The sequence below is a fragment of the Ambystoma mexicanum genome, chromosome 4p (genome assembly GCF_040938575.1).
Source record: "Ambystoma mexicanum isolate Mex_15411 chromosome 4p, UKY_AmexF1_1, whole genome shotgun sequence".
Classification (NCBI taxonomy): domain Eukaryota; kingdom Metazoa; phylum Chordata; class Amphibia; order Caudata; family Ambystomatidae; genus Ambystoma; species Ambystoma mexicanum.
In genome coordinates this window covers 95,786,383-95,801,976 of record NC_090927.1, presented here as the reverse complement: position 1 = coordinate 95,801,976, position 15,594 = coordinate 95,786,383, and the positions used below count along the sequence as shown (strand labels likewise).

Genomic DNA, 15,594 nt, shown 5'->3' with positions numbered 1-15,594 from the left:
TGCTTTCACCACATGCATGGTAATTATTTGTCATTTTAGCTGCATCCGCATTTCTCTGTCACGCCTAGCCGATTGCTGAGACATTAATCTGCCAACTACTTAGGACATTTCCTGGGATGTTCAGTTTGTCCCATGGACTTCAAATAGTCTGCCTTGTTATCGCAAATTGATTTACCTTGACAGTTGAATGCACACAATGGTATTTTGTTCTGCTATGTAACCCTCCCCTACAGAGCCCTGGGCTTTGACATTACTTTGAGGCAGCTACCATCTGGCTAGCCGCAGCACTTTCCCGAATTAAATGTATTTGTACAAATAGTGTGCTTAGCTGGGGCCGTTCTTTAAAGCTGCAGTATTTAATTCTCTGCTGTGCTGGTGCAGTTTTAAAATGGCAACTGCTTGTCATGTTATTTTCCTCTGCAGGACACATTTATTTTGCATTTATTTGGCTATCTACTGAGTTCCTGGTACATGCCTGTCACATTATCTCTCCCTTTCTATAGATAGCAGCACCCTTTACCTGCCTACCATTGTTATGCCCTAATTGTGTAGTGAGTGCCTATCTTGTGTACACGCCTTCCTGTCACCTAATCTATACTATTTTAAAACACATTAATTGTGTAAGCTAATGCGTTCTCTGTTACCTAATTGTGTGGCGCAAAACTATTCTTTGTGTCAGCTGCATTTCCAGAAGAATTTAAAGTGCAGTTTCAAATGTGTCCTTTCTTATCTTATAATTTTGTTTCTTCTGAGGAAGGCAGGGGGCAGAGCCTGAACATGCTCTCTTGTCAATAATTGCCCCACTACACTTTACTACACCCTTTTTTATGTTGTCCAAACCCCTACACAGTACCTTTTTAGAAGTGAGGGCAACCTAGATTAGATGCAGACATCCTTTTGTTTTTGACTGACAGACTGTGGACTATTATTCTTTTTCTTTTATGGCTGAGATTACTCCCATACAGAATAGGGAAAGTTAGGAGTTATCCCAACCCCTTCTTTTGAATACAGGTTTTCGAAACTGGTTCCTTGTGTCTGTGTCTACCTCTTTGCACCATGCCAATCTCACATAGCCCATCCCCGCCCAAAACACCCATGACCCTATACAGAACCCCAAACTGTTGGCATTGCCAATGCTTGCTTCCTCTTGTGCGCATGTGTGCATCATCCTTTAAGGACCCAGAAGTGACTAACCATTGTGTCTGGTACTGGTACAGATTCACAAATAAATAGACCCAACGAATAACAGTTATTCTGCTACCTATTGTGGTTTCCCACACAAATATGGTTTGCAAAATTCTCAGAGTAGATTGCCAAAATAACTTCTATGTATTGCAAAAGTGAGAAAGGCTGCTTTTTGAAAATCTTTCTTTCACACAATTAAAGGTATAATTATGCAAACAGTCCTGCTCAGTGTTGTTGCTTTGTTTAAAAGGAAAATGTCCAATGTGTCAATGAAGAAGTGCATGTAGCTTCAGTTTGATCCTAGCCCTCCCCATTGCGAGATTCACCAGTCTCTGAATCAGGGACTCGTCAATTTCTTCATTAGAATCCTTCAGATGTTACAAGACTCCTCATTCACTTCATCAAGGTTATACAGAGTTGGCAGGACTCACCAGTTTCATCATCAAAATCATGCAGATGTTGCATGTCTCATTGGTCTCTTCATCAGGACCATCCTAATCCAATGTAGTATGATCCTGTGCGTGCATTAGGTTCCAGTGATGAGCTGGGGTTCTGGACGAGTACCTCTCAACTTTCGAATACAAGATTTGATAATGCTGCTCCAGACTGCTCAAAAGTAGATTTTTGGAAAAACATAATGTTTAACAGATATTTCCTTCCGGTTTGGGTGGCTATTTAGATTTGAATCCAGGGTTGGTTCTTATATGATATGATATTTATCATGCGCTTAATACCCAGAGGTTTCTTAGCACGGACCCGGGGATCAACCTGTGTTGCTCCCTGTGGTATTGCTTCCAAGGGGAGCACGTTGCCCCTGAGCTATCCTCCCCAGACTATAGGCCTGCTTGCCCATTCAATACAGATAACAATAAGAACATGGAGGAACAGCAAAGCCGTGGCCTGTTTCAGGGTGAGGCGTCTATAGGCTGGTGTTTGGTGAATCACCACAGAGGGGGCAGGAAGGTGGCACTGCAAGCAGCAAATGTGGCAACTACAGGGGGTAGACGGAAGGAAGAAACCACTTTGCCCAAAGGCACACAGCCTCTGGCACATGCGCTGCACACAACCTGTGGTGGTGCGTGCCCTTCAGGCTTGCTGCCCACACTCTCTCACGTCTGATGACCCTCTTTGTTTTGGGGGTTATAATAACAACATGGGCAGCAGTTGATAGTGTGGAAAGGGTACTTTTATTGGACAGAACATTAGGTTGGCTTTGCCCAATAGATCTATTTCAAGCCATTCAGGCACTGTATTGTACAACTTCACTGAGAGTGGGATTACATTCAGTGGGGCTCCTTTCAAGAGTAATACGGACAGATAAAGGCTTGAAACAGGGTTGCCCCACGATTTCTGCCCTTTTTAATCTATGTATTTCAGATCAACTTAAGAAAGAAAGGAGAAAACTTGATCTATTATAATTACAAAAATAGTTTCTTTTGGTCACAACTGTGTCTCTTGAAGAAGCGCTAGAACTATTGGCGGGGAAACACGCGTCGGGGCAAGGAGCAAATTGAATAAGACCCATACTTTATTTATTTTTCATTTTCGTATTGAAAAGAACTGAATAAGCAACACAAGGACGAATGAGAAATGCGAATATAATATATCTGAACTCAATTTATTTTTTTTGTTTAATGGAGGTTATTCAAGAGATCATATATTTACTATAGTGAAATCATTAATAAAAATACAAGATTCAAGCAACCTTCCAAGACAACATTTCTTTGTATGGCGAAGCAACTAAAACTATTAAGGTGAAAGCGCAACTAAGGACTTTATATAATAACAAGCTTACAGCACGGTCCCCAGATATTTGGTAAAATTTCCTAGTAAACATTTCCGCACCCAGTTTATGCGACTGCGACTCAATTTGTTCCCTGCGAAGGAAGTGCTAGCCACCCGAATGAAAGATGGTGTGAAAGACAGTTATTGTAGATGGTGTCAGAAAAATGGGGAGATTGAAACGCTAAAACACATTATGCTTTTTTGCAAAGAATTGATGACTTCAGAACTTGCCATTTAAGGAAAATAATTTCAAAGGCAACTAATCTAATTGCAGAGGAATTGTGGTTTTTACTTGTAGAGGGTGAAATCTTTGGTATACAGTCATTATAACGAAAATGTTATATCGAATGAATATATAACGAAAATGATAAATGAAAAACAACGAAAATGTATGTGGGGGTGGGGTAAAGGGTTAAATCTTGTGGGAGAAATGGTTGGGGTGGGTTTTTAGGGGTGGGAAAAGAGGGGTTTGTGGGGACCCCCCAAAAAAATGCGTTATGTTTTTTCGTTATATAATTTTCGTTATATGTGCATTCGTTATAAAATGCTCAGTTATAAAGGCATGTAACCGAAAACTTTAGTCTGTTTTTTAGTGTAATAAGATGTTTAGAAGCATTTTTTTTTTATAAAGGGTATAGTTCCTTAAGAAATGGAAGGTTAGTGACTATTGATTGATATTTTATCTATTTCTAGTAGGTTTTGTGAGTAAACATTGTATAAGAATTGAGTAAGGTGGGCAGTATTGTGATGAGTTTGTATTTGAAGCACTGTGCTTTTTTAGATGAGGGTATTGTTTTGTGTGGTGTTTTTAACTAATACAGTATTGAATTGTATCTGTGAATTGACATTTAATGTTGTTAACATGTAATGTGTTTTTAGAGAGATGAAAGGTTTGTAATAAGCCAAACATCTTAATTAAAAAAACGAAACTAAAAAACAACAAAAAATAACAACACTATATTTTCATGAAACTCTTGAAACAGGATTTCTCATGCTGCTACCGGCCTCAGTTTGTTGTCTGCAGAAAATGCTACAGATTTAATTTTCAATTTTAATTTAATTTTTAATTTAATTCAATGTTGATGTATGCACACATACCCCCAATGGGCAGCTTTTTACTACACATGGGCCATTTTCGTTGGGATTTCTTGCGCCGGACGCAGTCCTGCATCTTGTTTGTGCTTGCAAAGGTCATTCAGAGTCCAGAGGGATTGGCTGCAATGGCAGCCGCCATCTTTTTACATGGCTGCCACCATCATCAAGTCTCCCACAGGGCTGAGATCAAAGCGTATTATCCGCCAGATTCTGACCTACTAACACTGCATAGTTCTGCGAGTATCTGAAATTCCACAGAAAGAACCCACACGTGGTAGTGCTTCTGGAAAGAAAATGAACAAAATAACAGCAACAGTCAAAGTGGGTGGGAACTAAGGGGTAGTTCAAAATGGGCGGGAACTAAAGGGTAAACGTTCTGTTACTTTTTGGGGAAATCCATGATCGTTCCTTTATTTTACCGGGGAGGCACATTATTTTTTTGAACTTTTCCTCTACTGGAGTTTCGAACTTGTGGCCTGCCAAAAACCAGCAAGTGTAACATGTCCCTGTGCTATCTTGCATTCCTGGATTGGAGTTGTTTATTTCAATCCAATAGACTGCTTGCAAATAAATCGCATTGTCAAGCAACCAAAAAGCCCAGCTAGGCAATGATCTGCATGGAATTGCTGTAGGTGCAACAGTATACCGTCCTTTGATCGCGGGACTTTTCATCGCTGGGTTTTATACCGCGAATTTATTTTAAAAAAAAACTCATTGTTTTGTTTTTTGGGGGGGGGTAAAAAATGTAAAAAATGTGTGTAAGAATAAAAAAATAAATAAAGTGAATGGGGGGGTTTGGGGTGCTACAAAAAAAAAAAAATCGATGGGTTTTTTTTTTCAAACAAAAAATTTGCGGTAAAAAACCCTGCGATGAAAAGTCCCGCGATTAAATAACGTAGAACCAGGTGCAACAGTTTTGCAGGTAATGGGAGAGGTGGGTGTGGCTATAGACATGGGCATGTCCCTTAAGGGGTGCTAATGGTGGGGAGTCAGAAGAGGAGCCTGCATAAAGCTGCATGCTATAGGTGACAAGGGCACAATAATGGCCGTCATTTAAATGTATGTTCTTCAGTCTTGCTAGAACGGTTGTAAAATGGCACCTTATGGGGTTTGATTGGGGGTGACGTAAGTATGGGGGAGCACAATAGGGGGCAGGGCAACGGGAACAGAGTTCCACTACTTTGTGTTTTACACTTCGACCACTGGATAACAGAGGCGATTTTTTTTGTATACAATTAGCGGTAATGAACTTACAGGCCTCAGACGACTGAAAGACTGACATAGCTCTGTCAGGACTCGAACCTGTGACTGCAGGTTGCGCACAGACCTCTGAAGCGAGTGCTCCACTCACTGAATGACTTTACCCACTTCTGTAGATTCTGCGTGCCTGTCATGTGAGATCAAAGATGGCTGCTGCTCGTCTGCCTGGCCAGAAGATCACATCTGGGACTGCTTGCAGCAGCTAAAATGACTGAGAAGGACCTCTTCCAGATACTGAGACATGGACATTCTCTGGGTATTTTCTCCTAGCATCTTCGGCTCTCCTGATGTTTTGGACGACACCTCCCATTAGCCTTCGCCAGGCTAGCCAATGGTGAGCTATCATGGAGTGGTTGTCCAAAACATCTGAAGAGCTACCAGTTGCAGACCCCCACGCGGCTAAATCTTTTATGTTGGCCAAACGGTGGTTAGTGCAGAGAATGTATCCCTGGCAGTCTTGCACTATACAAAAAAACAGCATGATATACAATTGAATAAAATATTACAAAACACTATACTTGCAGCTTCAATCAGTGCAAACAAAAGTTACCCACATAGGGCAGAGCCATTTTAAGGTACTTTGGCGCCCAGGACGCAAACCTATTTTTGACCAAACCCAAACCTAAGAAATGAATGGATCCAAGAATTGTAGGTCAGCACCCTGTCCTGCTTCACCACAATTGCAACCACAGATTATATATATATATATATATATATATATATATATATATATATATATATATATATATATATTGCCCTGGGAGCAGCTCCAATAAACAGATGAAGTCCCCTCTTACCCCCTCCATCTGTCCTGGAATCAGAATAATAAGCAAGTGGCATTTCAAGGGCAACGTTACAGGTCCACGCTGAGGGGACTTGTGTTCTGTCTTACGCAAAGGACACATTTTAAGAATAGTAGCCACAGAGAAGTCATGCAAGTTGGAGAAAGGATGCCTGAATCATAGACACAGAACTGTGATTAGCAGCCTCACAGAGTCAACATGCTCTCTAGCAGGGATTCTGGGGCCAGATTGGAAACAAGGAAAAAGCTACACGCACCCTAGCCCAGGTAGAGGATATGTGTAGGACGTTACCAGGAAGCTGCACTTATCCGAACATAGACTGAGATTAGAAGATGGCCGCTTTTTTCAAGTGTTGTTGCCATGAAAGAGCCAAGAAACAAATGGCCTTATGCTGTGCAGTATGGGCCTTGTGCTGTGCAGTATGGGCCTTGAGCTGTGCAGTGTGGGCCTTGTGCTGTGCAGTATGTTATCGGTCACCATAATTATATGAAGCACCACTAGAGCCAGTCAGAGTACCAGTGAAGTTTTTCAGCAGTGTATCCTCAGAACACTTAGCGAGGGGCAATTCTGACATATTTATTGACCTGCAATTTTGACAGGGTAGGCACTATGCAATTAGTGAGTTGCAAAGGATCAGACCCTTTGGCTAAGAGGTGACGGTGGGATTTGGCACGAGTCGTCAATATCAGCACTTGTTCACATTGTTTCCCAGTTCTTGTCGCACAGCAAGGTGCCATTATTTCTGCGTATATATCGCATGGTAAACCTACATAATACATGTGTCCTTTTTATAGAAACGTATTTTGCAGAAACAGAATGAGTGTATCTTTGTTTTCTCCAACATAAATTGAAGTCTTTAAGCACCAGAATGCTAATTAATGGGAACCCATAAAAGTTATCTTGGATTTACTATTTTATTTGAAAGATTTAAATAAACCCAACAAAAGACACGGTGTGATAAGGTAACACAATATAACGTGTGTTTATGGCAGGCACATTCACTGCACATGGTGCTTAGTGGTACTGACAACAGATGTTACACCTGCTTATAGTCATTGTTCGACACAGAGTTACAGACTGTTATTTGTGATGTCAAGGGCATTTGAATTTGCTGAAAAGAGCAACTCGTTTTGCTGGTGAAATGCCAGTCAAATGGCCTATGAAGAAAGCAAGAACACACTGTCCCGCGTCGGCCATGGGGGCCCATCGAGTGGTCCTCTTGGCTACCGTTCCAGGCCTGCATGTGTATTGAGCCCGGTGGGGAGGACCCTGGGCAGAGGAGCAGCTCCCCTGGATGCCGTTTGTCAGGGGAGATAGGTCCCCCCCCCACCAACTCCCCATGGGGGCGGCCTGCGCTTATACGAGCAGGGAGACGTGGACGGTGGGCCCGTCTAGGGACATGCATGCTTCAGAGGCATTGCTACGGGGTGCTGGGGGGCGGGTCTTTTGGTTGTAGCACCGGATAGAAGCTCACGGTCTACAACCAAAAGACGAGCTAGCCCCGAGTCCTGACAGTCCCGACATCAGCTTAGCCCGGGTCTTTTGCAGACCTAGCAGCAACATCTCTCTCTCTCTCTCTCTCTCTCTCTCTCTCTCTCTCTCTCTCTCTCTCTCTCTCTCTCTCTCTCTCTCTCTCTACGTCATTTCACCAAAATGCCAGCGGTAGTGGCATCGCAAGACACTTTACCTCTGATGACATCACAGGAAGTGAGGTCATTTGACCCCACCTGACCTGGCATCACGGAAAGCGATGCACACCTTTCACCCCATGACAAAACAGGAAGTGGCATCACATAGCATTGTTCCCACACTACGAAAAAATAGGGTTACGATATCACTGTAATGTGATATACATTTCATACAGGAATGGATTTCCATGTTTCTTTAATATCAGTACGCATCGGCCCATTTTACCAAATCACTGTGAATGCAAGCAGACGTCCAAGGCTAAATGATAATGATGTGTTATTATATAGCACTGAAGCCTAAGCGCTTCATATAGAACAAATATACAGACAATATCACCCAACCTGTGTTGATGCTCATTTATCAACCCGGGCAGGATGAAAGGCTGAGTTGACCTTGCTGGGAGTCGAACCTGCTACTTGCTTGTACATCACACACACATTGCAGCAGCCAACGCTCAACCCACTGGGCTGTCTTATCGGCTATAACCATCAGAAAACAGCCACTCCAGAAACAAAGACCACATGCTGCTGGCCACAGCCCATGAGCCTCAATGTAAAAAGAAAATACAAAAACAAAGTTTAAAAAAGTATTTTTAAGGGTAGCAAGGTAAACCACATGGGTAGGAAGGGAGAGATGAGGGGTCGCAGTTGCGACCCCTGCCGACGCCTAAATGACGTCCATGCAGTGCATAGGACAATACCTAAATCCAGAACACTGAAAAGAACAAGTGTTAGGAGGTCATCTTGATCATGTCTGGTCGAGAAAGAACCCTCCTCGCTTGACCTGGTGGTCATGCCAAACCTGCGTTACACCGACACTGCTGACGTATTCCCAAACCAGACACCACTGCCATTCGACATGACATATAACACGTACCCGGCCGAGGTGGGCCAGGTGGCTGCATGATTTGGGGGGTATAAATTGATGCCATGGGATCGATCACAAGACGATAGGAGAATAAAAGGCCTCCTCACACTAACAGCAGGGCCAGTTGTGAGAGACATCGTATATGAAACGCTCGGATTATTTACCAGTAATCTTCGTTACTCCTAGTCCTACTCTTCCTCGTCCCCGTACTTACCTTTGAGTCTGTACTGAGATGAGGAAGAGGGATGTGGAGGTAATACCGGAAGACAGAAAAACCGCCTATCCGGATCTAAAACAGCAACTGACTGATCATTTCACCATACACAAGAGTGTAGACTACGGCAGGCACGTGTTTCACACTACCACTCAATGAAAAGGAGAAACCATGGACAGTGTCGTGACCCACCTGTGCACACGAGTGAAACATTGTGACTTCCACTTATACTCCAAATCACAAGTAACAGCAGTGTGCGAATCCCTCACGTTTCGGCATAGGGTACCAGGTCACAGCTAGTAAGGGAACATGCATTGCTTCTTTGTGCTACAGCAGGTCCAGAGACGTCTTTATGGGAGGGCAAAAGGGGCACTTGCCCCAGGCCCCCACCTTGGAGGGGGGGCCCACAAGACTGGCTGATCTAAAGAAGTCAGTTTCCTTTGTTGACCAAACATAAATCACACACGTCAGGATATTGTATAGCATGATGATGAGGAGAGCCCTGTAGCTTGTCTCTTGTTGACCAGTACATTCTGTTTTGATTAATTCCTCCTGTAAGCTTTCTGTGCCCACAAACACAAATTACAATTCATTATTCCACAGAACAGACTGTTTGAGTACTATCCACCGGGGTGTTTTGATAAAATATGCTGCAAATAATACATTTGAAAGAAATATATTTTCTTAGTAACATTGGTAAAAACTATTGTAGTAACTTATGAATCTGACCCATACCGGACATTCTGTCAAAAAAACCTGGCCGATCCTAGAATCATGGGCTGGCACTTTGTGCATTGCCCTGTTGGCCTACAGGCCAGCCCGAGCCTGCTTTGGCATCCATGCGCTGTCGTGCATTGCCCTGTTGCCCTACAGGCCAGCCCGAGCCTGCTTTGGAATCCATGCGCTGTCGTGCATTGCCCTGTTGCCCTACAGGCCAGCCCGACCCTGCTTTGGCATCCATGCGCTGTCGTGCATTGCCCTGTTGCCTTACAGGCCAGTCCGAGCCTGTTTGGGCATCCATGCGCTGTTGTGCATTTCCCTGTTGCCCTACAGGCCAGCCCGAGCCTGCTTTGGCATCCATGTGCTGTCGTGCATTGCCATGTTGCCTTATTGGCCAGTCCAAGCCTGTTTGGGCATCCATGCGCTGTCGTGCATTGCCCTGTTGCCTACAGGCCAGCCCGAGCCTGTATGCATGGTTTGTACATTCACTACGTCACAACCCCTGTGGCGTTCTCGCCTTTCTGTGTGGCTCATTTTATCTTGTGCAACAGCCAAAGTTGAAATGCATATTTATAAATTTGAGTGCTGCCATGGGCGTAATTTTAGGGGGGGGGCGGGGGTGTTTGTCCCCCCCAACTTGCATGGCACATTATTTTGTCCCCATTCATTTGAATGGGCCACCTTTTCTTCAGAGGTCATGTCCCCCCAAACTTTTCCAGCAAAGTTTCTCCACTGAGTGCTGCGATTATTCAGGAGATAGCTCAGTGTCTTAAGAGTCTTGCAGAGGTCTGTGTTCATATGCAAGATTACAAAACCAAATTCCAGTAAGGCCAACTCAGCCTTTTCTGTGTCTGAATTTAATAAACCTGCATGTTCATGTACTTTGTTTTGTAGCCTTATCAGGTGCTATTACCAGCAATGGACCTGCACCTGGTAGTGATTGCTCTAAAAACAAACATAGCAACAGTATGGTGAAGGTCTAGGAATAGGTTGCTGTAGATGGGTGCTTGCAAAACCTAGGCATCCAGCCCTAATATTTATTTATTCACATTTGTAGAGCGCACAGCAGCCCTTGGGCATCGTGGCGCTTGTTACATGAGAGCTAATACATTGCTACATTGCTAATAATGAGCGTAAAGTGTTAGTCTTGAGAGGTGATAAGGTAACCTCATTCAAGACTGTGGAGCCAAAGCATTCATTCTCTAACCTGATTGATCCTGGACAAATCATCTTATATCACTGACAGTACTGTGCTGTCTTCTGTCAGAAGGCTAGCCTTCCCCCAAGCTGATGGCACGGTTTAGCCCGTTACCTGATTCTTCTTTTTATGTAGGCCATTGGAGTGGAAGGGGGTTCAAGACAGAAGAAAGCAGGCAAGATATTGCAGGCCTCTGGCATCCATAGTTTAAGGTCTGCTCATTTGACACAGAGCACGATTTGCCTTTTTGTACAATTCAAATGTTTATCTGCATGTTTATGAATAACAGTTTCAGAAGCCTGTGTTTGAGCATATTTAAAGCTTTAAATCACAAAAGAGAAAGCGAGCTATACATTTTGTTATATCACATCGGATAGAATGCTGGCACTTTGATGATGGGGAGAGTGTAGCTGGGGCCATTCCCATGTAGCACAATATGCTTCTAAAACAGTTTGTTAATAAAAAATAATGATCATGTTGGGTTGTGTGATTCGAGTACTTTCCAAGTCAGTTCTTTAAAATGTAATTATTTTAGTTCATTGTTCGAACTGGAAAATAAAGTGGTAAAGTCCAGAAATGTGCGAGTGGGAGCAAATCCCAGCCTCACCTCTTAACCAATGTGTGATCCTCATCTCATTTAATGGCGCATTGTCTAACCTGCAAAAATGACCAGTCCCTGATCTTTTCAAAATGGTCGCCCTTCAGAGTGTTTTTGTTCACAGGGCATGATCTTCAAAGCGGCCTCACTCTTGGTTTCCCTGACTGCAGCTTTGCTTCCTCTATAATAATAGTGAGTATTGATAAATTGCACACCACAGACACGTGTTTCTTGGCTCTCTAATGGCACCCCTATTTGGAAACCAGAACCCTCTTCTCACCTCAGTCTGTCTGGATGTGGACACCTTTCCTGGTAACTTCTAATCTTCATCCACTGCATATGCCGTGGTAGGTGCACCTTTCTTTCTTTTTTTTTTTTTATTTACTTGAAAAATTTGATTTTTACAAGAGATCACATCCCATATCTCAGATGTCAGTAGATCATCAGAGCTGTTAAATTGCAGAACAGATAGGATCAAGAGATAGAGGAAGAAGACGAAGAGAGTGCAGCATGAAGAGGGAAGAGATGAGCACCTTCCTTGTTGCTCCCAGTTGGTCTCCTGTGTCCATGCTTGACCACTTTTGCATTCTGTGAGGCCTCTGTCTATTCTGGATTATGTTCCCCTTTTTCATACAACTTGTATCCTGCATGCATACGATGACTGGTGTACCTTGTTTGTGGCTGCGATGGAAGGAAAGTGGCCTGTAGCCATGCTAGAGCCCAAGTACTTGGACTGCTCATGTTGCCCTTGAGATGCCACTTGTTTATCAGACCTATTACAGTCAGAATGAAGAGGACAGTGGGGCTGAAAGGGAGCACCCATGCTTATTTGGATTGGCATAAAAAGCTGTGAGTGGTGATTGTGATAAGGGGGGCGTGGTCAGATATTCTGCATCACTCAATTCCTTTGGTCCAGTAGAAGGGGGCCCCAAGGGTGTCTGTGTCCCAGGCCCCAAAAGTGCTTAAGATGGCCCTGCGCGGATGGGGTCAGTGCGCTGAATTGGGGTCACATGGTCTAGCATCGCTATGAGCAAAGTTTTTCAAGGTAGAGCGTGATAAGGAAAGGCGTGGCCTTGTAGAGTAAGCACGTTTTGGAAAGGATGTAATCAAGTGGACAGGTGCACAGCTGCGTAGATTACGCATTAGAATGGCGGGGTTTACGCTAGTTAAAGAGCTCCACGGGGTGAGTCGGGTGCTTTTAGTCAGAATACGTCTCTTTTAAGTTTTACCTTTAATTGCACAAGGTTGGCTACAATGTGCCTGCGACACAGTTCATTCACTGAGAAAAATAAAAGTGCCACAACTTTTATTTCCTAACACCTCAGGACCTTTTAAAGAAGCAGAACTACTAGAAGGTCGGGTTAAAATGGTGTGAGGGGGAGGGGGGACCAAGTCCTTCTTTTATCTTTTTGGCTTTCCCGTGTGTTTCTCTTGAAAATCTGGTCACCTTTGTCAAAGGGAGAAAGAAAGCAGAGGACCCATCCATGACTGCACACACCATGGGTCGAGCGACCAGCACGTGTTATGCGAGGAGTTCATGCACTTACTACTTTATGAAGGCAATGTTGGACACCAAAGTACCTTCATATAGCACGTACCCTCAAAATACGGTATCTTGGCGCTATAATGGTGTCAAAGCTGAATACAGCAACCTTAATGTGAATATAGCAATATACTCTAACGTGACATTTCTGGTTAAGGTTTGAAATAAATCGTCAGAAAATCTCCTCTCGTAATAATAGTGTGTGTTCCTTTGTAGCGCTTTATGCCGCCCCCGCTTCTAAGCGCTGTGATGACATGTCTTATCATGCCCCCCACTTTGCGGCACTTGATTGGTCGATCTCGGAAGCATTAACGGACACATTGGCCCTGCAGTGGGATTTGAGGTCGCACATCAGGGGGTTGCATACCAGCGTTTTACCCATGATTAATGCGCAAAGGACCCGCCGGATGACCTCCTCGTCCTTCCTAAAGCTTGCAGACAGAGATGATAGGCGCTATTCAAGTTACAGTGCAGAATTACAGCGAGCCATGCATTCTGCAAGCTAAGTCGAAACACCATTGCACTGTCTTGCACTGACACACAACAAGACCGGCTGTCATGAAAGGTACGACTTCCGGCTCATATGATGCACCAAATGTCTTCTTATATCCGAGCATTGTTATTTATTTATTTACACTGGTGCCAAGGTGCAACACGGTTGGAATGTGTGTGCTGTTTGCAATTCCTCCATTTAGCACTGCAAGTCCGGCCCTTTCCCCGAGTGCACAGCAAACGTTTCCCGGCTAGGCTAGCTCCTGTACTTTTAAATGATGTTTGCAGCTAGGCGCCTAGACGCCTGTTTCAGGCCGCTGGCCTACGGCATGCAGAGGGCTAGCAGTGGCACTGCCCTGGTCCAGCAGTGGCATGAAGGCCTCTGCGCATGCTTTCATATGTGAGATGGCAAATACAGAACTATGTTTCAGCGGCAAGCATGTGTTTTTACCCCACCGATGTACAACGCCCAGTTGCGACGTGAAACAAGCTTCGCACGTCAGAAATATCAAACATTAAATACATAAATAAATAGTGTGGGAACCCGGTCATTTGCAAAATAGTTCACTGCCCGCTAGTTAACAGAACTCGAACATGCAATGGCGACACCGGGCCCGTTCACTGCTTTGCCGATAGTGGGGAACCGTGGAAAGATCCAGAATCTGCGCAGAGGGGGAGGGGGGTCTATCCTCCCTGCCTGTGCCCCTGAATGGTGGTGGCCCACACGTTCAACTAGAAGGCACTTTGGAGAGATTCGATCCGTTCACAGAATGGCGTTGTTCAAGTCGCAGTCATTGTTTCATTCATTCATTCATCCATCCATCCGTGTTCTGGGCCTGCGTTCGCCCGGGTGTTTTAAACAGCGGTCCCACGCCCCCGGCTGGGTTTATCTGCACGGCCTCTGTGACCGTACAGCGCCTGCGTGACGCAGAAGTCGGTACTGCGCGTTAGTAAATGATACCCAGGTATGGCGTCACTCACCTGGCAGCCCGAAGCCCGACATGATGGGGTAGAAGAGGCGCTGCACTGTCCGGATCCAGGGCTCGTCCATCCTCCCTCTACCGGCACTGCCCGGTCTATCACGGACCCTGCTAGCTGCAGTACTCCCCGACCCTCACTGACGCCTGTCGCCACACCCCCTCTTTCCCTCACATCTTGGTAACTTCAGGGGCTCTCCCTCTCCTCCTCCCCTGCCCTCTCGCCCTCCACCTGGCCTCTGCCTGCTCCTGCCTTTCTCACTCCCATTATATCCCCTTCCTGTGCCCGGCGGCTGTCCCTCTGGACTCGTGCAGGATAACTGCGAGGGGACCTGCCAGCGCGTGGAGCCCCCCAGAGGCCAGGGCTCGAGAAATCCCTGCAAACCCCACCTCACCCACACAGGGCAGCTGCTAGAAGGCCGCAGAGCAATTCTGCTGGGGGAGCTGCATTTCCCATAGGTCGGAGCATTTTCTAGGACATGTTTCTACTTTTTGGGTATTCTGTGTTCTGGGACCCGGCCCACGAAACCCAGACATCACCCGCTGTTCTGTGCACTGCTGCAGGGAGCCCCATTTGGCTGTTTCAAAGTCCAGAAAAGGCCAAAGACCTCCACAGAGTGCACTGAGATGTGATTTGCAGTTCTGGAGCCTCCGAATTATTCTGAACCCACCTCGTATCTCCCACAATACCAAGATTTTTTTTTTTTTTTTTTTTTACAAATCCAGTTGCTACTTTGCCTTCCGTTTTGTTCCCGGCCTCGGGAAAACAGAAGGAAACCGCACCCTGCCTGTCTTCTGGCAGAACTATTAACCTCTTCCTTTTATCCCAGACGTAATTTACTCCCAAAATTATAAGCATCCCGGGTCAAAATGAAAGGCATTTCTTAAGCATTGACTGAGCAAGGAAACTGCTTCCAAACGGCCTTATTTCAGCATCTACTAAGTTCTACTCAACCATGTATAGCGCACGAAAAATGTAAATGATCTAAACAAGCCATCTGTGAACATTTTGTAAGCGCTTTAGTCAATGCTTAGAAAATGAATGAACTGATCATAGCAGAGAAATGCTAATGGCTGTTTGGGAACTGCTATTCAAACATTCCAACTGCTTGAAAGTGACAGAGAATGTTAAGCCAGCATTCCTCCTTGTCTTGTAAAGATAAATTGC

At 44.7% G+C, this 15,594-nt stretch overlaps 1 protein-coding gene across 1 annotated transcript in view; it reads right to left on the bottom strand.

The window, feature by feature from the left end:
* The window catches only part of LOC138453022 (probable G-protein coupled receptor 139), a 258,219-nt gene extending 243,664 nt beyond the window's left edge, over positions 1-14,555 (bottom strand). The window contains exon 1 of the mRNA XM_069605437.1: positions 14,431-14,555. Within this exon, the coding sequence (XP_069461538.1) occupies positions 14,431-14,500 (70 nt within the window). The 5' untranslated portion in view covers positions 14,501-14,555. The remainder of the gene's footprint in view (positions 1-14,430) is intronic.
* Between the last annotated feature and the right edge of the window lie 1,039 nt (positions 14,556-15,594).